Raw genomic sequence first — 20,436 nt, forward strand, 5'->3', positions numbered from 1 at the left:
CTCTTCACTCTTTGCTGAGTTTCCATGTGCCTGACTTGAAGGGAACTCATAGCCAGCTAAAACACAAGCCTGGTTCATAAATGTAGTCTGAGGTTGGCTAAATTGCAAGTTTAGAAAGAAGAAAAGCCACTAAAGTATTAAATCAATTCTTCTATTTAAGAGTAAAAGCTCTATGAGAGTAATTTATTTAGAAATGATTTGGACTGGGGATTTCCATTCATTAGTTGTGCTCTATCATGACAACCTGAGAAGAAAATCAATAGGAACAACCTTTGCGTTGGCGACTTAATAGTTTCTTGTGATAATATAGGGTCATTACTGTGTTCAGTGTGACTAAAATTAGATTGTCAGACTATTATGGAGGAGAGAATAACGCCTCCTATTTTAATGATGATAGGAACGCTTTATGGCGTGAGCCATTAACTGTGGGAGAGCAGAGGTCAAAAGGGTGTCCCTGTACAGCGCGTGGGGCCAAGCTTCATGTGAAGCCAGAAGAGCTATATGCTGTTTGATTAACAGTGAAAAGAAATGGAGAAAAGTCTTTTTTTTTTTTTTTTTTTTTTTTTTAGTTCAGCTGTGTATGTGTCTCCACTAACTGCCCTTTCTCTTGGCATCAGCTCTTCCAGCATTCACTGTGAGCAAGTGGTCGGGATTACCCTTCTGTTCGCTGCAGATGCCCCATCTGGGCCACAGGGAAGTTTTCCACGTCCTTTACTTGTCCTTAGATGTGAGTCACCTGCTCCATGGAGAACTACCAACTTTTGCATCCCACAGTTCCCTCTCCCTGTGGACCCAACCAAGAGCTGACCCAAACCCTTTTGCTCCCTTGCCAGAGTAGAACCTGCAGAGCAGCTTCTTCGGCTAGCTAATATATAGAATAAAAACTGCAAGGGATTGAGGCCCCTGTTATTTATGTTGCACTTGTGCTAGAGGCTGTACTAACATGATAAGGTAATGACAGAGAGTGCCCTTGCTTAGCTCAGGATCCTACAGCCAAGGGCATGGCAAGGGCAGAGTAGGAGAAGAGGGAGAGCAGGGTACCACTATTCCCTGGAATTCTCTCTTGTCTCCAGGAATTGGAGGGAAACCTGTTTCCACCCTGCAACCATTTGGCAGGGCCAAAATGAGGGACCAGGTATCCCACGTCCTGGTTGAACAGGGTGCTCACAGAATAATGTCCTGCTGTGGCGTTAGACCAGCTCCTTTGTCACCAAACCCAGTTTTCCAAAATCTGTATAGCAAAATTCATATAGCTCCTTGGGCTTTGCAGCCCCTTAGAAAATATTTCTGTTCATAGAATCATAGAATGGTTTGGGTTGGAAGCGACCTGAAAAATCATCTCGTTCCAACCCCCCTGCCATGGGCAGGGACACCTCCCACCAGCCCAGGTTGCTCAAAGCCCCATCCAGCCTGGCCTTGAACACCTCCAGGGATGGGGCAGCCACAGCTTCCCTGGGCAACCTGGGCCAGTGCCTCACCACCCTCACAGTGAATATTTTTTTCCTAATATCTATTCTAAATCTCCCCTCTTCCAGTTCAAAGCCATTCCCCCTCGTCCTATCACTACATGCCCTTGTAAAAGAAGGACTGAGACCTTAAACAAGAAAAGCTGTGAGCTTAAAGGGTTATTTTGTTTATGTCATAAATGATAGAAATTTAAAATAGTTTATATGGTTTCTATGATCTTTCTCCATGTTTGTTCAATCCAATATGAGTTTGATGCTGAAGGGGCATGAGTTGCTTTATTGGTCCAAATACACAAATCAATGTGGATCCACTTTTCAGAAAACTGGACACTAAGCACTAAAACTGTACAAACAGAACCACCTGGAAGCAAAGTACTCATTGATGTACCACTTTTTACTGAAAGCCCTGATAAAAGAAAACAGAACTGCTGCATGCAATCAACAACATGAACCCTGGGCACCAAAATCCATACTCAGTCTGTAACGTAAATGGACCCAGTTTCTTCTTCTAAAGGTGATTATGTATTTGTTATTGACACACCACCAGTTTAACTGCTAACATGAGTACAACCAACAGAGAAAAATCATCGAGCTTTCAATATTCAAGCTCCCTGTAGGTCACACAAAACTGTTTGCACCATTATTCGTGAATACTCTGATATAAATACACAAATCAATGGCGACAATGAAACAAAAGCTACTTTGTGTCTCTAAATTGAACCGCGAGGGAAATTCAGGTGTATATAGGCATGTACAAATGGGAACCCAGTACAAGCTGCCTAAATTGGTCCATGCAAACTGACAGGATTACTACATGCCTAGGGTCATATGCCCATATTTTTCCCTGTCTTCCATGGGACTGCGCTCCACGAATAGTTCAGCTGAAGACAGCAAGACGGCTTCCAGAGCAGAGTGTTTTGTGGTGTAACAGCATTGGAGTTTGGCTCCCCGATAGACCACATTCACAGGCGGATGCCAGTGACTCTTCACTGCTGCTGTTCTCTACATGCCACACATGCATGCTTGAAAACAAGGAGTGAGGTGACAATCTGCAGTGCAGAAGCCCTCAGTGCTGAAAGATTTTAAGTGGTAATTGAGTACAGTGAGCAGTTTGCTCCTGGCAGGGATTTAAGTGACCTTCCTCCTCTGAAGGAGCTTTGGATTTAAGCTCCATGCAGATGAGGGTAATGAAACTCTTCAACCCAAAAACTCAGTGGCAATTAAATGTGTTAATCAGTACTCACACCCATGTACATGAACAACATAAATGTATAATGTGGTATGCATACATATATGCATATATTCTTTTTGCACTGATTATATCAACCAGTTTCTCAAGTTAAAATGCAGTGAGAAGGAAAAGAGCACATCTTTTCAAAATAAGAAATACCTTGAAGTGAATTATTCACCATGGCTTCTCAACCCCTCGTTGTATATGTTAGGCAAACCCAGATATTTCTGTTGAATAAACAGTAGACAGTAAGTCCATTGTCGACAAATCGGTCTCTGTGGGAACTGGTGTGTAATGTCATCAGCTGCTGGTGGCTGCTACTTTGGTGATACAAATGGAGCTGGACAGGTTCAGGATAGGATGTCAGACTTAGTGTGGTGTTTCCTTGCTCTGACAGTATTTTGTACCTTGGCCTACATGGATAAATGCGCATTTTGTACTTTGGCGAGGAATGGGTGAGCACGTCCAGTTTCAATCCCCATGCGTACTGTGGCCTTCACAGTGAATTTCAGCCTTCCTGAGTCCTGTTAAAAGGAACATAACAGCACTTCAGGACAAAAAAAAAAAAAAAAAAGGATAAAGGACAGATTTCAAGAAGGGGGATGCAGCGGGAAATGTGGACGCCTCTAATTTTTGGGTGCCCAGGCTGAGAATCTTCTAACGGGGCTTATTTTCTGACAGTCTGGAGCATCTGTCTTCTAAAACCCAAGCCTTGTTAAAGTACACATCTGTGCTGAACGACGAGGCATGATGCAGAGATCCCACAGCAGCGCTGGGCAACTGCGTCCCAGCAGCAGAAATGACAGAGGGAAACCCCATCGCGCCGTGTGCCCAGCTACGCAGCCTGCTGAGAACAAGGCCAGTTAGCCCATACACCCAGCCCCCTTAACACAGCCATCCTCACTCCTGATCCCCTGCAGCATCACTGAACAGCACTGCCCCAGGCCGGGCAGACTTGCTCTCAGCCCATGTACTGCTATAAAGACATATGAAATGACTAGTTGGGCTTGAAAATCTGCATTATGTCACCCCTTTCCAGTAGCCACACTGCTAGTAAGTCTGTGCCCCTAACACACAGTTGAGGCTGCCCTTTACCTAGAGAAAAAAAATAGAGAAAAAATTTATTTAAAAACTTTATCTAGAGAAAAAAAATGACTAAAAGTTAAAATAACTTGGAGAGAAACACATAGGTGTCTAGAGCAGGGGACAAAAAAGGTTTTGGTCTTTTTTGTACACCAAAAGATGTCCAGGATGAGTTTGAAATGTCCCCGACTCCACCCGTATCACTTGCACCTAGTTGAGACTTGGTACTCTTGCAAAATTGATGCAAAAGCCACTTATACTGAACAACTGACTTTTATATGGCAAAATTAGAGGTGAGATATCTTCTTTGTAAATGTCTGATCCTGAACCCACTGGAGTGATGAGTGGAGTGGTTTCAAGTAATTTTGAATCTCTTAGCTAGAGCAAGGCAGCATGCTGTGTATGCCACGATGTCCCAGCTGGTCTCCAGGGCAGCCCGGGGCTGCCTGGGCTTGAAGGTCCCACAGTTGCCCATCCTCTTCTGCATCCGCATAAGCCAGTGCAGCTGTACAGAAATTCAAATTGAATCCCCGTGATTCAAAGCCTCCTGAAACTTCATCTTTCTCCCTTACTTGTATTTCTAGAAAAGATGGAGTGGGGGAGTGACAAATCCAGTTAAATTGCTGAATAGTTGCTGTTGTGTACTTTCTAAAGGCACTTCTCAGTTGCCCAAAACACAAGTGCTGCTAAGGAGTAATGGGCAGACCCTTGTGAAAGCTGAGTATGTTTGCTGACAGGGTACATTGCTAAGGCTTGTGGCAACCCTAGAAGTTAATTTAACTCATTTTTTTAAACCAAGCCTTTTTTTTTTTTTTTTTTTTTCATTTTCAAAGGAATGAAGAATTATTCTTGAGGATTAGCATGAGCTGGCGAATAGGCACTGGAATAGAGCTCAGGACATCTGAGTTCCATTTCCTGCTTTATTTGCTGCAAGATTCTCCCCAAAATCACTTTGATTCTCTCTCCCTGCGCTTGTCTAGACAGCCGAGCGCTGAAGGCAAGGGCTGCCTCTCCCTCTGGGTGAAATCTGGTCTGACTGAAATCAATAGCAAAACGCTCACAGGATGCAGCCCCAGCATCTCTGATGGCAATGGCAAAATTCCCACCAACTTCAGTGGGGCCTGAATTTTACCCTATGTACTTCCACAGCGCCTAATTTAACAGGGCCTTTATCTCAGCTGGGGAGTGAGATGCCCCTGTAATACAAATAATGGTATTTATAAAATACCTCTCACGTGCACACAGCACTCCACAATGTGGGGAACGTGACAAAGAACAGAGCTGCTGCCCAGGAAAGCTTCCAGCAGCAAGACACGAATGGATAAATTACAGGAGAAAATAATAGCGACAGGTACCATCTAGGCAAAAGCAAAGCAGCATGTGGTAATTGAAGCTGGAACGCTTCATGGAGCAGCTGCTTTTCAGGAGCGCTCTGAAGGAGGAAAAACGAAGGTTGGGCAAACCTGGAGAGGCTATTGCAGGCGTGTGGGTGGTAAATAAACTGTCTGAGGCTGTAGAGTCAGGTTTAGCCTTGAGTGAAATATTGCAGGCGTGGTGGAAACGCTTAACAGTAAGGATTTCTAATGAAAATCTTGACAGACTTTTAATGATACAACTGCTCCTGGGGGTTGTAATAAAAAGGTGAAGCTCATAACATTTGGGGCTGTCCTGCCTGGTCGGTGCTGCCAGCTTTTCACCCTGACAGATTGAACTTTAGCTGTTCGATTCCCAGACTGAAATGTTGCCAGGACAATATCGCCTCCGATCCTCAAACATCTCCTGTGCCTTTTTCAAATATCATGCAATAGCCGAGGGCAAATAGCATGTGCTTCGGTTCATCTTTTGTAACACCTCAGACCTCACTGCAATGAGTAGCGAGAAACCTCTTCAGGGCCGGGCTCAAAACTGTCTCTTCTCTTGCCAGGGGACACCTGAACTGGCTTCAGCTGGACCGGCGGGTGCTGGAACATGACTTCCCCAAAAAGTCAGGACCGGTTGTTTTGTACTTTTGTGTCAGGTAAGTGCGCGACGGCAAAGCCTTCCCATGGGATACAGCTATGGATGACCTGTTCCCCAGAGGCCAGGAAATGAGACTGTCAGTTTCTCACACTTTAGAAACACCTGTGGACAAACACTTTTACAGAGGTTTCTTTTGAGCTCTTTGGATTTGAAAACTCTTTTCACACGAGTGTAAATAAGTAGTAGCCACACTGACACCCATAGCTGCCCACAGGGAAACCTTGTATGAGGTCAAGATTAGACGTTATGTCTTTACATTTTTATTTGCGGGTTCTGAACTCCTGGAAAGTCCAAGGTGAGTAGGGCTGCGGAACAAAGACCTCTTTCTGCCAGGATAACCAACCTGAGCCAGCCACCTGGAGGGAAAACGCTCGCTTCCTCACCGGCAAGCCATCCGTTTCCTCTGGATTGTGCCCAGGGTGTGTGTTATGTCAGGGACCAAATTAATCCCAGTATAGCTCTGTCATATTTGCCTTCTGGACTCAACCACGTAATGGTATAATGAATAGCAAAACAGCAAATGATGGCATTTTATGGCAACCAGTTGGCTTCTGCTTGGGCATAGAACATATTCATAGACTGGACCGGACCAAGCCAGAAAGGTTTAAATGAAGATTACAGCAATTTGGGAGAATTTCTCTTCATCTGGGAATTTTGTAAGGAACTGTTAGTGCTTGGAAGCCGCTAGAAGCTGCCGGTGCTCTTGTGTACACAGTGTCTTTGCCTCCAAGGGAGATATTTTCTGAGAAGACAAATTTGCTCTTGCAGCTTTAAAACACCCAGAGAGAGGCTGGGGGTTGGGATGGCATATGTACAAAATTAAGTTGAGAGTTTTGACTTACTTTTAATGGATAGCTCATGCCTAGAACTAGCCAGCGCAGTGTTACTGTGTCTTTTTCTGTTAGCCTTTCCACTCCAGTGTTATATTACATCTGACATCACTCTCATTCATTCCATAGTACCCACAAGAAATGAAGACCTACTTTTGAGTTTCTTCCCCTGAGTGAAGCCTTTTTTCCCCACATAGTGATTGTCATTCATTTAACTTCAATTACAAGGGAAGTTTCTCAAGAGAAGAGACTTTGTTCTGTTATGGCCCCATATTTAGTGGTGGGTATATCTTAGGACAAATGAAGGCTGTGCAAAGCCCCATGACTCCAGAACAGACCTGCTGTCTCTCCCATGAGAAGAGCTTAGTCTACATTTTGGGTGCTTCAAGCCACAAGGGTAGATCCAGAGCTGAACATTTCCAGTGTATATGATTCAGATCCACCTGTGCTTAGAACTACACAAAACTGTTGGAGCTCTTCTGCAAAAGCGTTAGACTTCTAGGCAATTTTTTTAAAAACTAAACTCATTAAGAACACAGCAGCTCTGTTATCAAGCATCTTGCCTAGAGGCCAAATTGAGGAGTCCATGCTAGGGCAGGGATCCCACGGAAAACAGGGAAACAGGGAAAGCTGTGACTGAGCAAGAGCTAAGTGCAGATTTCAGGAGTGGAACTGCTAATTGCATGAAAACTGGTGCTACTGAGCCACTCTCATATTCATTTCAAAGACCACTCAATGAGCATAAATATTGCCATCTGTATTGTTTTATGAAAGTTGGCAGCACAGCAGAGACAAGTCATTCTAGCAGTATCTTAGCCAAGGGACATCATAGGACTATGGATCCATACAACAGTTAGTAAATGAGTGACCTCTCCTGTTCCAGAATCGTAATCCATAGGGAAAATCCATAGGGGAAAAGTCAGCATTCAGTGTCTGAAAAGTGAGCGTGTGAAAACCAGACTGACTATGTGCTTATGCTCTTATTTGTGGTGGTAATGCGTGGATTGTCTCAGTGCGTTACAATCTGAATTGGACTGGAAGGCCAGATGCCTCAAGAGTTAGGAATGGGAATTAACTTACCATGGCTTTTCTACTGGTTTTCTTCCCCTGTGGATCTCAGATGCTGGCAAGAAGTTGAAAAAGTTTCCCAGCACTTTAAAGAGTTCCCATGTCCATCCCCAAATCTGATCTGAGCAGAAGGCAGTTGGAGAAGAAATCAACTCCAGCCAGCTGGCTGAAGTTGGAAATGCCCCAGGTATCTGTTACCAGCAGTTCCAGTTCTGGCTTGGGAACTAAAGCAAGAGCTGAAGGAATGGTTGTGGAGGGACCCATGCATAGACAGGGTTGTATTTTCATAATCTGGAGGTGCACAGCAGCTTGCAGAGTCATCCATACCACAAACAGAATGCTCCCTCTCCCCTGCTGCCATGCAGTGGAAAGCAGCGATAGCTAATGCTGTATCATACCTAATTACAAATGTGTTAATTTTTAAATGGCTGGATGCCCATGACATCTACTATATCCTTGGTGAAGGTTTGCCTGTGTTTGCAAATACCTTTCTTGCATTACCTCTCCCAAGCACTGCAGCTGAGAAAGCTGAGGTTCATGCTGGGGGTCCTAATTGGGGGGATAGTAATACAAGTAACTGGATGTGCCAGATGTTCATTACAGAGAAATCTGTTTACTGTATCAGGATCATGTGGGGTTTTCCCTCTAGTCGAAGTAAATGTACAATTCAACCACATATGGTAACTACAGAAGACATTAAGCTTTAGGCAAGAATTGTAAATAGTAGTCTGTGAAAAGGAGAAGCTACAGAGGAACCATTTTCACCTTTTATGTGACCATCAATTTTTTTTTACCCTTAACATGTCTGCAGCAGTGTTGATGGCCTGCACGCCCACCAAAGGTACCGTAGTTTTTTGATTGCTCTAAAAGTATATTTAAGGGAAGCATGCCTTTTTAAGCAAAGGCTTCTTGGAGGAACCGTACTGAAAATAGGAAGTTTCACAAGCTTTGCAGTGTGAAATTCTCCTCCCTTATTTAAATCTCTGCAGTACTGTTGAAGCTTCATCTTTTGACACGCATTTCCTTGGGGTCTGACACTGTTGAACATTGATGGCCAGTGTCTTTACTCTCTTCCGTAATCAAAGACCAAAAATTTCACAGCACTGTGTCAAAGAAGGAGGATTTTATAAGGAAGTTCTTAGCATTAGTTTGGAAGAAATTGCTTCTGCCCTCGTACACTTGCACAGCTAACTGAAGCCTCTCCGTCTTCAGGTTGTCATCTAATGCTTCTCTGGAAGCTTTCCACTGAGAACAACATTGGAATCTAGGAAGCAATCAGAACTGCTTGGGCAGCTGTGAACTGCCCCATGGCTATTCTTGTGCAATATTATTTTATGAGACTCTGCTAATATCCGTTTATATAGCTTTAAAGCCATACATGAAAGCAAGAGAGAGTGCCATGTGTCTTGCAGGGCAGGTGGGATGTCTGGCAACAGCATGGGAGTGATATTAGTTCTCATCTTAGAATTAGCTTCCCTGGGTGGCTTTCTAAAGCCCTGGTCACTTGGTTGTTGGTGAAACTCATTCCCTGCCTCAGGGGGTTTACAGTGCAGATAAACCAAGTCAGATGAGAGTCACAGCTGAAGTCTGGGAGAAGCAAAGGATGGGGATGAAGGAAGGAGGAATTGCTTGACTAGCTGATTTTACAGAGACCAGAAGAGAATAGTGAAATTGTAGCTCACAACATGAGCTGTATGGCAAAGGGCAGGAACCTAAGTAAAGTGTGTAGACTCAGGCAGCAAGGAGGTCAGAAGAAAACAGGGCTAGCAGGGGTTCAGATAAAGGTTGTTATACTTTTGGCAGGGAAGGAAGCACTTTGCCCTAACTCTCACAGGCAGGAGAAGGAAGGCAAAGTTACTCCCTTTGTGTAAATCTCTGAGGTGAGAGAGGACCAGAGCATAGACATGCTGTTTGTTCACGGAAAGCAAAGTTGGCCAGCCTTTGCAGTGAATTCTCATCCTCAAACAATGGCCTCGTGGGATTAGCAATCCTTAGCTAGGGAACCACCAGCATGGGTCTGATCTCTTTATCTTCTGGTTGTTTGTCATGCTGTTAATTTATATGAACAAGCTCAGCAAATAAAATTCACTTTACTGGTGGATATTTTCCCAGGAATGAATATATGTGTTCTCAGGGTAGCTCCACCAGCTAAACAGTGACAACTCACTGCAGAAGTCGTCACGCTAAATCAGAACATCTCTCACTTGGAAAGGCTTTCCTTTCAGAAAGGCATGGAAAAAATGTGAAATAAATCCTCAGTACTCAAATACACTGTGGGGCAGAGTTTGTATCTATGGCCCGGCAGTATTCCCACAAAGGAACGCCTATGTCCAGCAACGTCTGGCATGCGTTCATACGTACTGGCTAGGCTGAAGTCAGCATGGGAGCTGTGGGGGCTCAGGACTCTCAATATTGAGGCCAGATGTTTTGCCAGGTTACCACAGTTACTACAGAACAAAGTGGCCTTAAATAAGAGACCAGCACTGAAACACGGAGTGCAAAGCTCATGCGTGTCATTGCTTCATTTAACCTGAAGGAACACAGCTCTGTGTGCACCGGTGGTGGTCCACGTGCGAGGCAGGTGGGACAGATGTCTGAGATGGGACTCACCACACCAAACCTGAGATGTTTACCTGTATGCCAGGGTAATTAGCACAGCCTCCCTGTATAACCAGTGGAAAGAAATAGGCACTTTTCAGGAAAAAATCATCCGTCTTATTTTAGATGACTGCTTTGGAATTCAATAAGGTGCAGTCTAAAATACCTATGCCTCTTCTCTGACCTCAGACCCCTGCTCAGATGTAGGCATCTACATTGTAGCTACCTCTTTTCACCTGACGAATCCCCTCTGTGTGCATCAAGAGCAGCCTATACATTCAGAATTTCAAACCAGGTTGGCACAGCCAGGATTGAGGAGGCATTTCCCATCTACAAGGCTTTGCATGACTATCTGAACAGAATTGGACCAGATTTCAGCTGCTAGTGAGACCTTATTCTATTTTAGTTTTTCAGCCCTCCTTCATACCCAGTCTTTAAACCTGTATTCCATTAGAAAAAGACTAATGTTGAAAATGAAAGAAGCCGGAGACCATTTGGAAACAGCTGATCCTGGAAGGAAGAGAGACAGTGGTTGCTAATATGGGTTGTTCATAGGGCTAGATGCACCTTACAACCTGTCGCTGAAATACATTGCTGGCTTCCCCAATGGCCAGAAGACACGTATGGGGTGCAGATTCATGGCATCCTGCTCCCAACTTGCCTGACTCACTCACGTGGCAATCCCAGCACACCATGGTTGTGTGCGGCATTCATTTCCACTCAGCTTTGCGTCTCTCCGAGAAATTAGATTAGGGGTTGGCGATGACAGAAGCCTGCTACGGCAAGAAGAGCGAAATAGAACCACACCAGAAATTAACCAGAGCAATTTATTTGTCTCACATGTAATGGGCTGTGTTTCTCCATCCACAGTTTTCCCCACCAGAGAGGATATGTGGCGCTCCACCACTTTGCTCCAGGCAGGGGATAAGGAATCGCCAGCTCCTGTCTCTTCGCTCCGAGGAGAGAGAAGGAGCAGCCCTGTCCCTGCCTCGTGGTATGAGACAGAGGTTTCCAGGAACTGGGGAGACACACCTAAATAGATTATCAAATACATCAATTTTGCAGCCAGGGCAGAGGGAGAGAAGTGGCAGAGTTTGCTTTCATCCATGGATATGCTTCATCTCACCTGCTAGCACCCAGGAGAAGATGCTGGGGAAAAATCTATACAATATATACACAAATTGCTCTGCTCCTCTGCTCTTCCCTGGTCAGCTGCAGACCCCTCTGCAAAGGGAGTTGCAAGGAGAGTGGTGCTGGGCACTGCTTTGCCATGGAGCTTGATCATCCCAGGGGAGCTCAGGGAACTGGTCTGAGATGTTTCAGCACCTTGGGGTGCTCCATCCTCATCCTTGCACCAAGCTTGCAGGCAGTTTATGCTACAGAGAAGGGAGACTAAGAGACATCTGCCACTCACATTATAGCTCCATGCACTGCTGGGGTGCTGTAGAAGCAATAGCAAAAATCAGAATACTAAACCCACATAACCAACCCAGTCCAACTAAGCTGGTTTCAGGGGTTCCCATGAGCTGCTCTGCCTATAAAGTCCGGCAAAGCTGTGCCATAACCCAGATCTCTTTGTACAGCATGCCTTTTGCTGGTTGGTGTGCATCAGCTGCGTGTACGCTAAGTGGGAAGATCCCAAAAGCCAGCAGCCCTGCAAACCCCCTCCTCCCACCCAGCCACAGCGTATAAATACAGCCGCTCAGACCTCGTTTGTGCGGGAAGACAAGGCTCCCTGCAGACAATTTATTGCCGCCTTCTAAGGGTGGCCCCCCGCTCTGTTCACCAGGGGAAAGGTGTAATAAATTGCCTACAGGGAGGCTTTGCTCCTCAGAGTCTCTTTAGAGATATGAGAAACTTCTGTCCAGTCGGAAGATTTACTTGTGTGAAAACTGACCTTTGCTTGAGAAAGGGAACTAATGGGGCTCTGCTACTTAGCACACAGCTCTGAGCTAAGCCATCCATAACACACACTTCTTAATAGCAGGCTGGCTCTTGAGTCCCATAACATCATTTCTGTTTTTTGCTTAACTGGGAATACATTTGTATAAGTGAGCTGTGTTTAGAGAAGGGGATCCATTGTTTTTCCTTTCCATTCAGACACCCGAAGGGGAAGAAAAAGCAGCATTCTAAAATTTCGTTGTTTTGAGCCACATTTTGAATGTGTTAATTCTGGCAGCTTTGTCTTGTCTGATTTTGGGAAGCATTTAGACAGCATGATAGGTACTATGGAGAAATGATGAATGCTGTCAGTGTAGGATTTGTACCTAATTTGGATCAAGCAGCAATAGCTATGTCAGTGCCTACACACAGATTCCCTGACTGGGTCAGAGTCATGCAGACATTGTTTCCATTTTCATAGCAATTTGTGCATTTATACCATACACCAGTGGGTGTGATTTGCTGTCACCGGTGAAGCAAGATGAAAGGTCTGCTATGAGAAGTCCCATCACCGTGGCATTGAACACAGGGGTAGGGCCAGCGAGTAAGTAAACCCCATGCCAGCTTTCACGCCTTCATGTGCTGCTGACAACATGGTGGAATGGCTGGAGGGATTTCTATTCCTAAAATGGTTCAAGATCCTCAGATGAAAGATGCTCTACAAATACTGAGGGATGGTGTTATGCAAGACAGTGCACTCAGCGAGTTACTTCTAACAGCCAAGATGTCACTCTTGGTAAGGACCAAAGAGCAGGAAAGAGCTGGGCTGGTGCTCAGGAGAGCGTGGGGTAATTCCTGTGGTGACCGAGGGAGAGGAGGGGAGGAAGGCAGTGTGCTGCTGTGAGCCGGTCACTGCTCTTACCCCACCCTTGGGACAGATAACCACATCACTCCAAGCCAAGAGGAGCTGCAACAGCCTTTTTGTACAATGATGCGCTTCTCTGGCAAGCTAAGCTCTGCGGGGTGGAGTGATTTGCAGAATATATTGAGCTGGCTTGCTGCTTTTATGGCTTGCTCAGGCCAGGATCCCCCCCTGGTGAGAGGGCAGAGGCCTCGCTGTCCTAAGGCCGGCGCCTTCCCAGGCAATGCTTGATGCTGTAACCAAATATCAGGGAGGAATGTGCCTGCATGACCACCTTGATTCCTTCCCTTCTCTGTGTTGATACTGGAGCACTTTGCAGTTTGCAAAGACTCCCGTTATATACAGCCTGGAAGAAAGCTGGTCTCTATACATTCCAAAGCAGATCCCTTAGTATTTTGTACCTGGAGAAGATGAGGCATAGGAATGAGCAAATATCCCCAAAACACATGTTTTTTTCCAGGAGTTCCATGGGCCAACCTCTTGCAAACACTGAGAAAAATGGATGGGCGGTGGGTAAAGATGCAAACAGCTTCATAGTACAGTACAGCGGGTGGGAAAAAAAGAGGGAACAAGCTCAGGTTAAGCAATATCCACAGCTTTGGGGTTTTGACAGCTGCAATTCCCTGTATTCCTGGAATCACACTCACCTCCAGTTTTGTGGCTTCTTTGCAATGAGGTAAAAGTTGACATAGGTCTCTCTTGCTGCGTCCTGTCCCCTGTACACTAATCCCAGGTGCTGAGTTGGGGAGGGGGGGGTGGGGAAGGAGCATGGCACAAAAACTGGGGACAGGACATGGGACCAGCATCAAAATGAATGCAGAAGGGGAGGTAAATGGAGCTTTTTAGCGCTGCTGATTTTCATTCCTGGCTGATTACTTAACAGGCCAACTATTTAGCATGACCATTGTCTGCTTTAAGTGTCAGCACATAAAAGTGCGCACCCATGACTATTAGCAAACAGGGATGAAACATAAAAGGAGCTCTGCAGCCTGAGCTGCTCAGAATACTCATTTAGCATGAGACACTGGACATAATGACATCTGCATTTAAGTCCATTATACCGATGCATGTGATTTTTCTTTTCCTGGTTAGCAAATGGCCTCATATTTTTCAAATTATCCTCTGAGGTTTTAAATGACATGGTGAGGGATAATGAGGCAGACCCCAGGATGGATGAGGCAGAAAAGGGGTCTCCTCCTTTAGCCATTGCTTTGTGATAATGAAATAAGAGGCAGTCCATTGACAGAGCCACCGAGCTCTGCTGACAGCTCTGTCCTGCATCCTAACCACAATGGAGTCAGCCAGCTGGGAAGGACATGGGAGACTCCTCTGCCCATTTCAATCCTTCCTCTTGGGTCTGGGTGCATTTCCCACCTACGGCAGGAGGAACCACTGGGGAAGGTGACTGCACACCAAAACCAAAATCCTTTTGCTTCATTCTGACTTCTTCCGTGAAATCTGGTTTTACCCTTTATTTTCCTTTTTCATGGGAAAAAATAATGTTTTCATCAGGGAGAAGAACCACTTGGGATTGTTATTCTGGGATTTTTCCCCTTTTCTATTCAGAATAGGCCCAAGATGGGGTGGTTTGCCTCCCTGCATGGAAGCAGTATCACAGGACTGGAGGGAGGGTACCCCCCTTGCCAATACTGAGTCCCCAGCTCCTGCCCTTTGGAAAAGGCAGGAACTCATCCAAAAATCACTGCCACACTGTTATCAGTCACGGTCACTTTGATCAGCAGCAAACACCCTCAGTGCCATCCTTGGCCTCTCTGGCACTGCTTGGCACTGCTCACCTCTATTTTGACTGGACTGCTCACACAGCACTGTACCAGAACGCTGGAGCCACATGCCTTGGCATGTCCCTCACCCGGCTGCCTCCTGTGCCCCTGTGGCCACCTCACTGCCTGCCTCTGAGGTCAAGACATCTGAAGAGCGAGGCTTGATAGGACAGTAACAAGAGAATGCTTTGCTATGCTTTTGCCTGTTCTGGGCTCTCCAGATGGCAGAGTGACCCTTTGTCCTAGTCAAGGCTTCAGTTTCAAAGACAGTTTTTTCTGGTAGGGGAACTCCTCAAGAAGATGCTGTTCCTTAGTGAAACCAAGTGTTGAAACCTTCCTGAGTTGTTTTTTTCAATGTTTTCTTTGAATTTTCTTGGAAGAAAACACCATAGCACCAGACTGGGAGCTTTTGGAGTGTTTCTTTTTGTTGAAAAAACTGGTTTTGCTGTTGGATAAAAGACTTTTGGACCAGCTGGTTCTCACCAGAGTCAAACATCACAGGAACTAGGATGATATAACTGCCCCAGGACATATCTACACCTGAAGTAGACAAGACATCCATCTGCTGTGGTCATGCTTCGAACATGATTGTGTTGAAGACCACAGTGAAATATATTTACCGTTTGGCATGTTCTGCTTGGAAATAAACACACGGGCTTGTGATCTCAAATGCTACAATAGTACATTTGCACAGTCAGGAACGCAACTGCTCAGAGTCTGGTCCCCGCTAGGTGATAGATGGCCAAGTTCAGGCTGACAGGATATATGCAGGGCTGTGTGTTAGTGGCAATGCTAAATATTTTTTATTTGACAGTTTCTTTTGGTGTGTGGAAATTGGGAGTGCTGCTCATTTCAGCTGTCATTGGCCACACAAGCACACCACCAGCTCAGGTGCTTTTGGAGGCCATTTCCCTGGTGGAAATGAGGTCTCCTGTCCACGCTGAGAGGACAAAACACCAGTGATCAAGTACCTTCCCAACACTGCTAAATTTGCCCATCTGCACACACACCATTGGGTTCACATATGAGGCCGGCAGTAGTGGCCAGGGATTCTCCATCTCCTGAAGGACCAGTAATCAAACTGGTGAGTCCAATACTCAGTCAGGCATTTCTCCCTGCTGCAAGTCGGTGGTGCGTACCTGTGTAATGCAAGGGAGAAATTACGGTAGTGCCAGTTTCCCATCACCCAAGGATCAGGAGTTTCCACAGCTGCTTCTTGCAGGCACTGCTATATAAATGTCTGTGCCTGGCTGGTTACGATGGGAATTGCCATTCATCACGGCTTAAGGGGGCTTAAGCTGTCTCAGAGCAAGTTGTCAGTTAACCAACGCTTAATATAGATCAATCTGATCAGTATGAGACATGTCCTCGCAGCTAAAAAGCCTTAAACGTTTCAGATGCAGCCGCTTCTGAAGTCTTCTAAGATACCTTCTGCAGTACTCATTATTATCTTCCTGCCGCGGAGAGGGAGCAGTCAAGATAGGCACTTTGTGTTCATTGCCCAGCGTAATATTCACTGGTCTATTTAATTAATGCTTAGAAAATGTACTTCATGAATTATAAGTTACTGGGGGTAGGGAGGGATGGGGAAAGCAGAAATAGATTAACGCTGGCTGATCTTTTAAACTTTTTCCAAAATGATTTTTCTGGTTTTTACACTCAAAAATTCCTGTGGGGTGCTCCCCCTTCTTGCAGACACCTAATTTCTCACAGCAATAGTTTCTGGCTGTCAGGAAACCTCTTGTTGGAACTCCTTGAGGCAAAGCTCTTCGTTGGCTGTATTGCAAGAGATGTAGGTAGCGGAGCAGAGGTGTCGGACACATTGTACTGCCTGTTTCTCTGCCCAGCCCATCCTTTATTTCCTGGATATACCAGCTTCACAGCACATGGAGGAATGCTGCTCTCAGGGGAGTCCTTAACAGAAATCTGAGAGTTGCCCCTTAAAACTGATGATCTTGAAACATGCTGTAAGAAAGGGCTTATAAGCTTAACAGGCAAAACAGACAGAGAGGGGCAGAGGAGGGAGGAGTATTTTCTAAACACAGCACAACAGCCCTGAGCAGCTAAATGGTTTTCTGAAGGTCATGAAGGAAACCTGTGTCCCAGTCAGGAATTTAACCCAGATTTTTTGCTTGGTTCATTGCCTTAGCAGCTGGATGCCTCTTCCTGCCTCCTTAGTCACTGACATTGGTCATTGTAAAGTGCGGTTTCCTTCACCATATTTGGAAAAGGTGGTAACAGGAGGAGGTCTGACAGAGATTCACGATCAGTGCAAAAAACCGTGTCTTTCCCTCCCCTCTCTGTTGTTGCAGCACCGGCTGTGAATTCAGAGAAGTCTGCTCCAGTTCGGGTTTTCTGAGCTCGCCACACAGAAAATCCCACAAGAGTTCTCTCTGCAAATCTGTTTTCTTTTAAGTAGCACCAATTTCCTGGTGCACATGCTTTGCATTTGTCTGGGTGCATGTGTGAGAGCCAGTAGCTCCCCAGTACAGTCTCCACTCTGGAGATCACTTGAGAACTGGGGTTTCTTTGTGAAGATGAAGTATCATGTGCAGGCTCTGAGAGACTCAATTTTGTACAGAAAATAATCTGTGTACAGCTATGTGGAAAGCCTTGGGAAAGATACTTGCAGCCTTAAGAAATGCAATATTGCCCTCTAGTGATGATGAGGATGGCCTCATTTGATCCGGTGAAACAAAAAGCATTTTGGCTAACCTTCACTGGGATTAAAAAATGGAATAAATGTTCCTGTATTCTTCTGACCCGGAATTAAAGATCCCACCATCACAACTTGGAGAGCACTGGTAGTGGAGATAAGCAGAGGAGGTTCTCCAAAAATCATAGAATGTGTAAAATTATCATTTTTCTCCATGAATTCAGCAGATGGAAAGCCAGCTGCAGTCAGAGAGCAGATCTAGTAGAAGGTTCCTTTTTTATTGCAGCATCTTTTTTGAATTTCTAAAGCCAAGTATATTTTTATTTGCCAAAAAAAAAAAAAAAGAGAGAGGCAGTTTCAAGGACAGGAGGTGAAACCAGTGGAAACCAGAAACAAAAGTTGAAATTCTGTGCTTCATGTTCCTTATAGTCAAATATTTTTTTGGTTTTGTTTTTTTTTTTCTTTTTTTATTTCTCATTTGAACTTTTCTGGGGGAGGAAGGAGGGATAACAGCAGAGGTACTTCAGCAGATGAACAAGAAGAGCTCAAAATGTTTCTTTCGCTCTGGCAAGCAAGTAGTTGGTTGTATCTGTCAGGAAATAAACTGTTTTGAAGGGTCTTCAGAAGACACTTAGGAGTACTACAAAGCTCTGACCTTTACCCCTAAGAAGGTTACATTTAAGGCCTTCAATTCTGCAAATAGCTCAACATGGACAATCCCTCCAGTGCTTGTGTGAAGCCCCAGCGGTGTCAGCGGGGCTGTCCCAGACAGTAGGGTCAGGCAGTAAGGTTTCTCTGTAACTGGACCCTACATCTCAACCCAGATTTCTAAGGTATCTCAGTTTTTTAAGTTCCTAATGCAGACAGGATTTCGCTGGCACCTTCCCTATTCTAATTGCCTCTGACAAGGCATGATAGTACTGGAATTTATGTAAGGAACATTGCTGCCACTGTACTGCAACTTAAAGATCACTATAAAACAGGGTGGGCAGACAGATGTATTTTTTTTTCCCTTACTTAAAACTCAAAGTAAATGCAAAATTAACTTTAATCATTCACTGAACCTATGCAGGCTTTCTCTGTTACTACAGGGACACACAGCATACTTACATGTAACGATCAGTCATTAATTTTGACAGTATCCTGAGCTTTTTTCCCTAAAAGGTCACAAAGCAGAATTAAGGGCTCGAGTCAATTCAAGCCAGTGGCAAAACTCTCATGGACTTCACCACCAAAGAATCAAACCTTCAAAGCAGGCAGGACATGAAGTACTGAATTGATTCATATATACCATGGGCTTTCAACATAATTGCAAATATTTGGGGTAATCAGCCAATGCAAGAGAGTGGGTTTTCCTGACACTGAGGGTTTGGGGTAGTCAGCTTTCTACTGAGTTTTGAGAAGTCATCTCAGCTCCAAAAAAAAAAAAAATTAGATTACTGGCATTCCTAGTCATCCCCAACATCGCTACTCACAGTACTGGTAAATTGTGCAAGGTTCTTAATATTGCTGGCTGCTTACTCTGCGACCATAGCTGCTACGTGCTAGCTGCTAAAATACGTAAAGAAGCCCTTATAAAATTTGCTTTATGCAGAGCTGAAGTGGATAGGAAAGGAACCCAGAAGTGGATTTCTGTCAGTGAACATTTTAGAAGGCTCAGGTCAACAGCACTGAAACAAGCAGGTTAGGTAAAGGAGTGAAGAAGAAATGCCAAAATGTGACAGAGAACGAAGAGGAGTTTACAAGCAAACAGAATAAAAGATTCTTTGAAGTTTAAAAACGAGACAAAGGATTATTTAGAACCAAAATAATCCACTTGATCATCCAGTTCCTTTGGTATGGCTGGGGTGGTGGTGACTGATCATGTCCTAGAGCACACACGAGCCTCTTTCATCACCCCAGTCTGTCATAAGCCAAGAAACTTCATCTTTAGTATAGTCATCATGACTCCGTTGACTATATTTTTGATCTAATGAGTGCATTTTTATGTTTTGCCCTAGTTCTCCCATGTGTCTCACCTCTCTTGCTTTCCCTTTCAGGTTCTACATTGAAAGCATCTCCTATCTGAAGGACAATGCCACCATTGAGCTGTTTTTCTTGAACGCCAAGTCCTGCATCTACAAGGTAAGAACTCAGGGGACTCTGGGTGGCACTGGGGTGGGCTGAGACACTTGGGTCTGCAGCCCCTGACCCAAAATTTACATTGTTCACATCCAGACTTCAAGATAGAGAAGACTCCAGGGAGACCTTATAGTGGCCTTTCAGTACCTAAAGGGCCTACAGGAGAGCTGGGGCAGGACTCTTTATCAGGGAGGGCAGCGATAGCACAAGGGGTAACGGTTTTAAACTGAAAGAGGGGAGATTTAGAATAGATATTAGGAAGAAATCCTTTACTGTGAGGGTGGTGAAACACTGGCCCAGGTTGCCCAGAGAAGCTGTGGTGCCCCATCCCTGGAGGTGTTCAAGGCCAGGCTGGATGGGGCTTTGATCAACCTGGGCTGGTGGGAGGTGTCCCTGCCCATGGCAGGGGGGTTGGAACGAGATGATCTTCAAAGTCTCTTCCAACATAAACCATTCTATGATTCTATGATACGTCTTCCTCCTCTTCCAACCCTCCTTCGCACCTCTGTCTTTAACGTCCCCAGCACTTGGCAGCATCTTTCTTGTCAGATAGAGGTTCTGAGGTAAAACAATCCTGGAAGTAACTCTTGTGGTTTGCAGGAGGGAATCCAGCTGCTAAAATTATAAACTGTTTTGTATTTAGAAGGAAATGTCTGGTTTTGTGTCAAAACCCCGCCGCTGTTGAGGCCTGCTCTGTGCTGAGTGGATGCCGTTAGGGGTTCCCGCCCGAAGAGGGCGGCAGCGGCCGCGCGGGCTGCGGCGCGGGCGCCATCTTGTGGG

General features: G+C 45.2%; 1 protein-coding gene across 1 annotated transcript in view; it reads left to right on the top strand.

Moving 5' to 3' along the window:
- The window catches only part of FRMD4A (FERM domain containing 4A), a 189,342-nt gene that overhangs the window by 89,541 nt on the left and 79,365 nt on the right, over positions 1 to 20,436 (top strand). Inside the window, 2 exon segments of the mRNA XM_009882937.1 lie at positions 5,705 to 5,797; positions 19,575 to 19,659. Coding sequence (XP_009881239.1) covers positions 5,705 to 5,797; positions 19,575 to 19,659 — 178 coding nt within the window.

This window comes from Charadrius vociferus, unplaced genomic scaffold (assembly GCF_000708025.1).
Source record: "Charadrius vociferus isolate BGI_N301 unplaced genomic scaffold, ASM70802v2 scaffold32, whole genome shotgun sequence".
In the NCBI taxonomy this organism is placed as follows: domain Eukaryota; kingdom Metazoa; phylum Chordata; class Aves; order Charadriiformes; family Charadriidae; genus Charadrius; species Charadrius vociferus.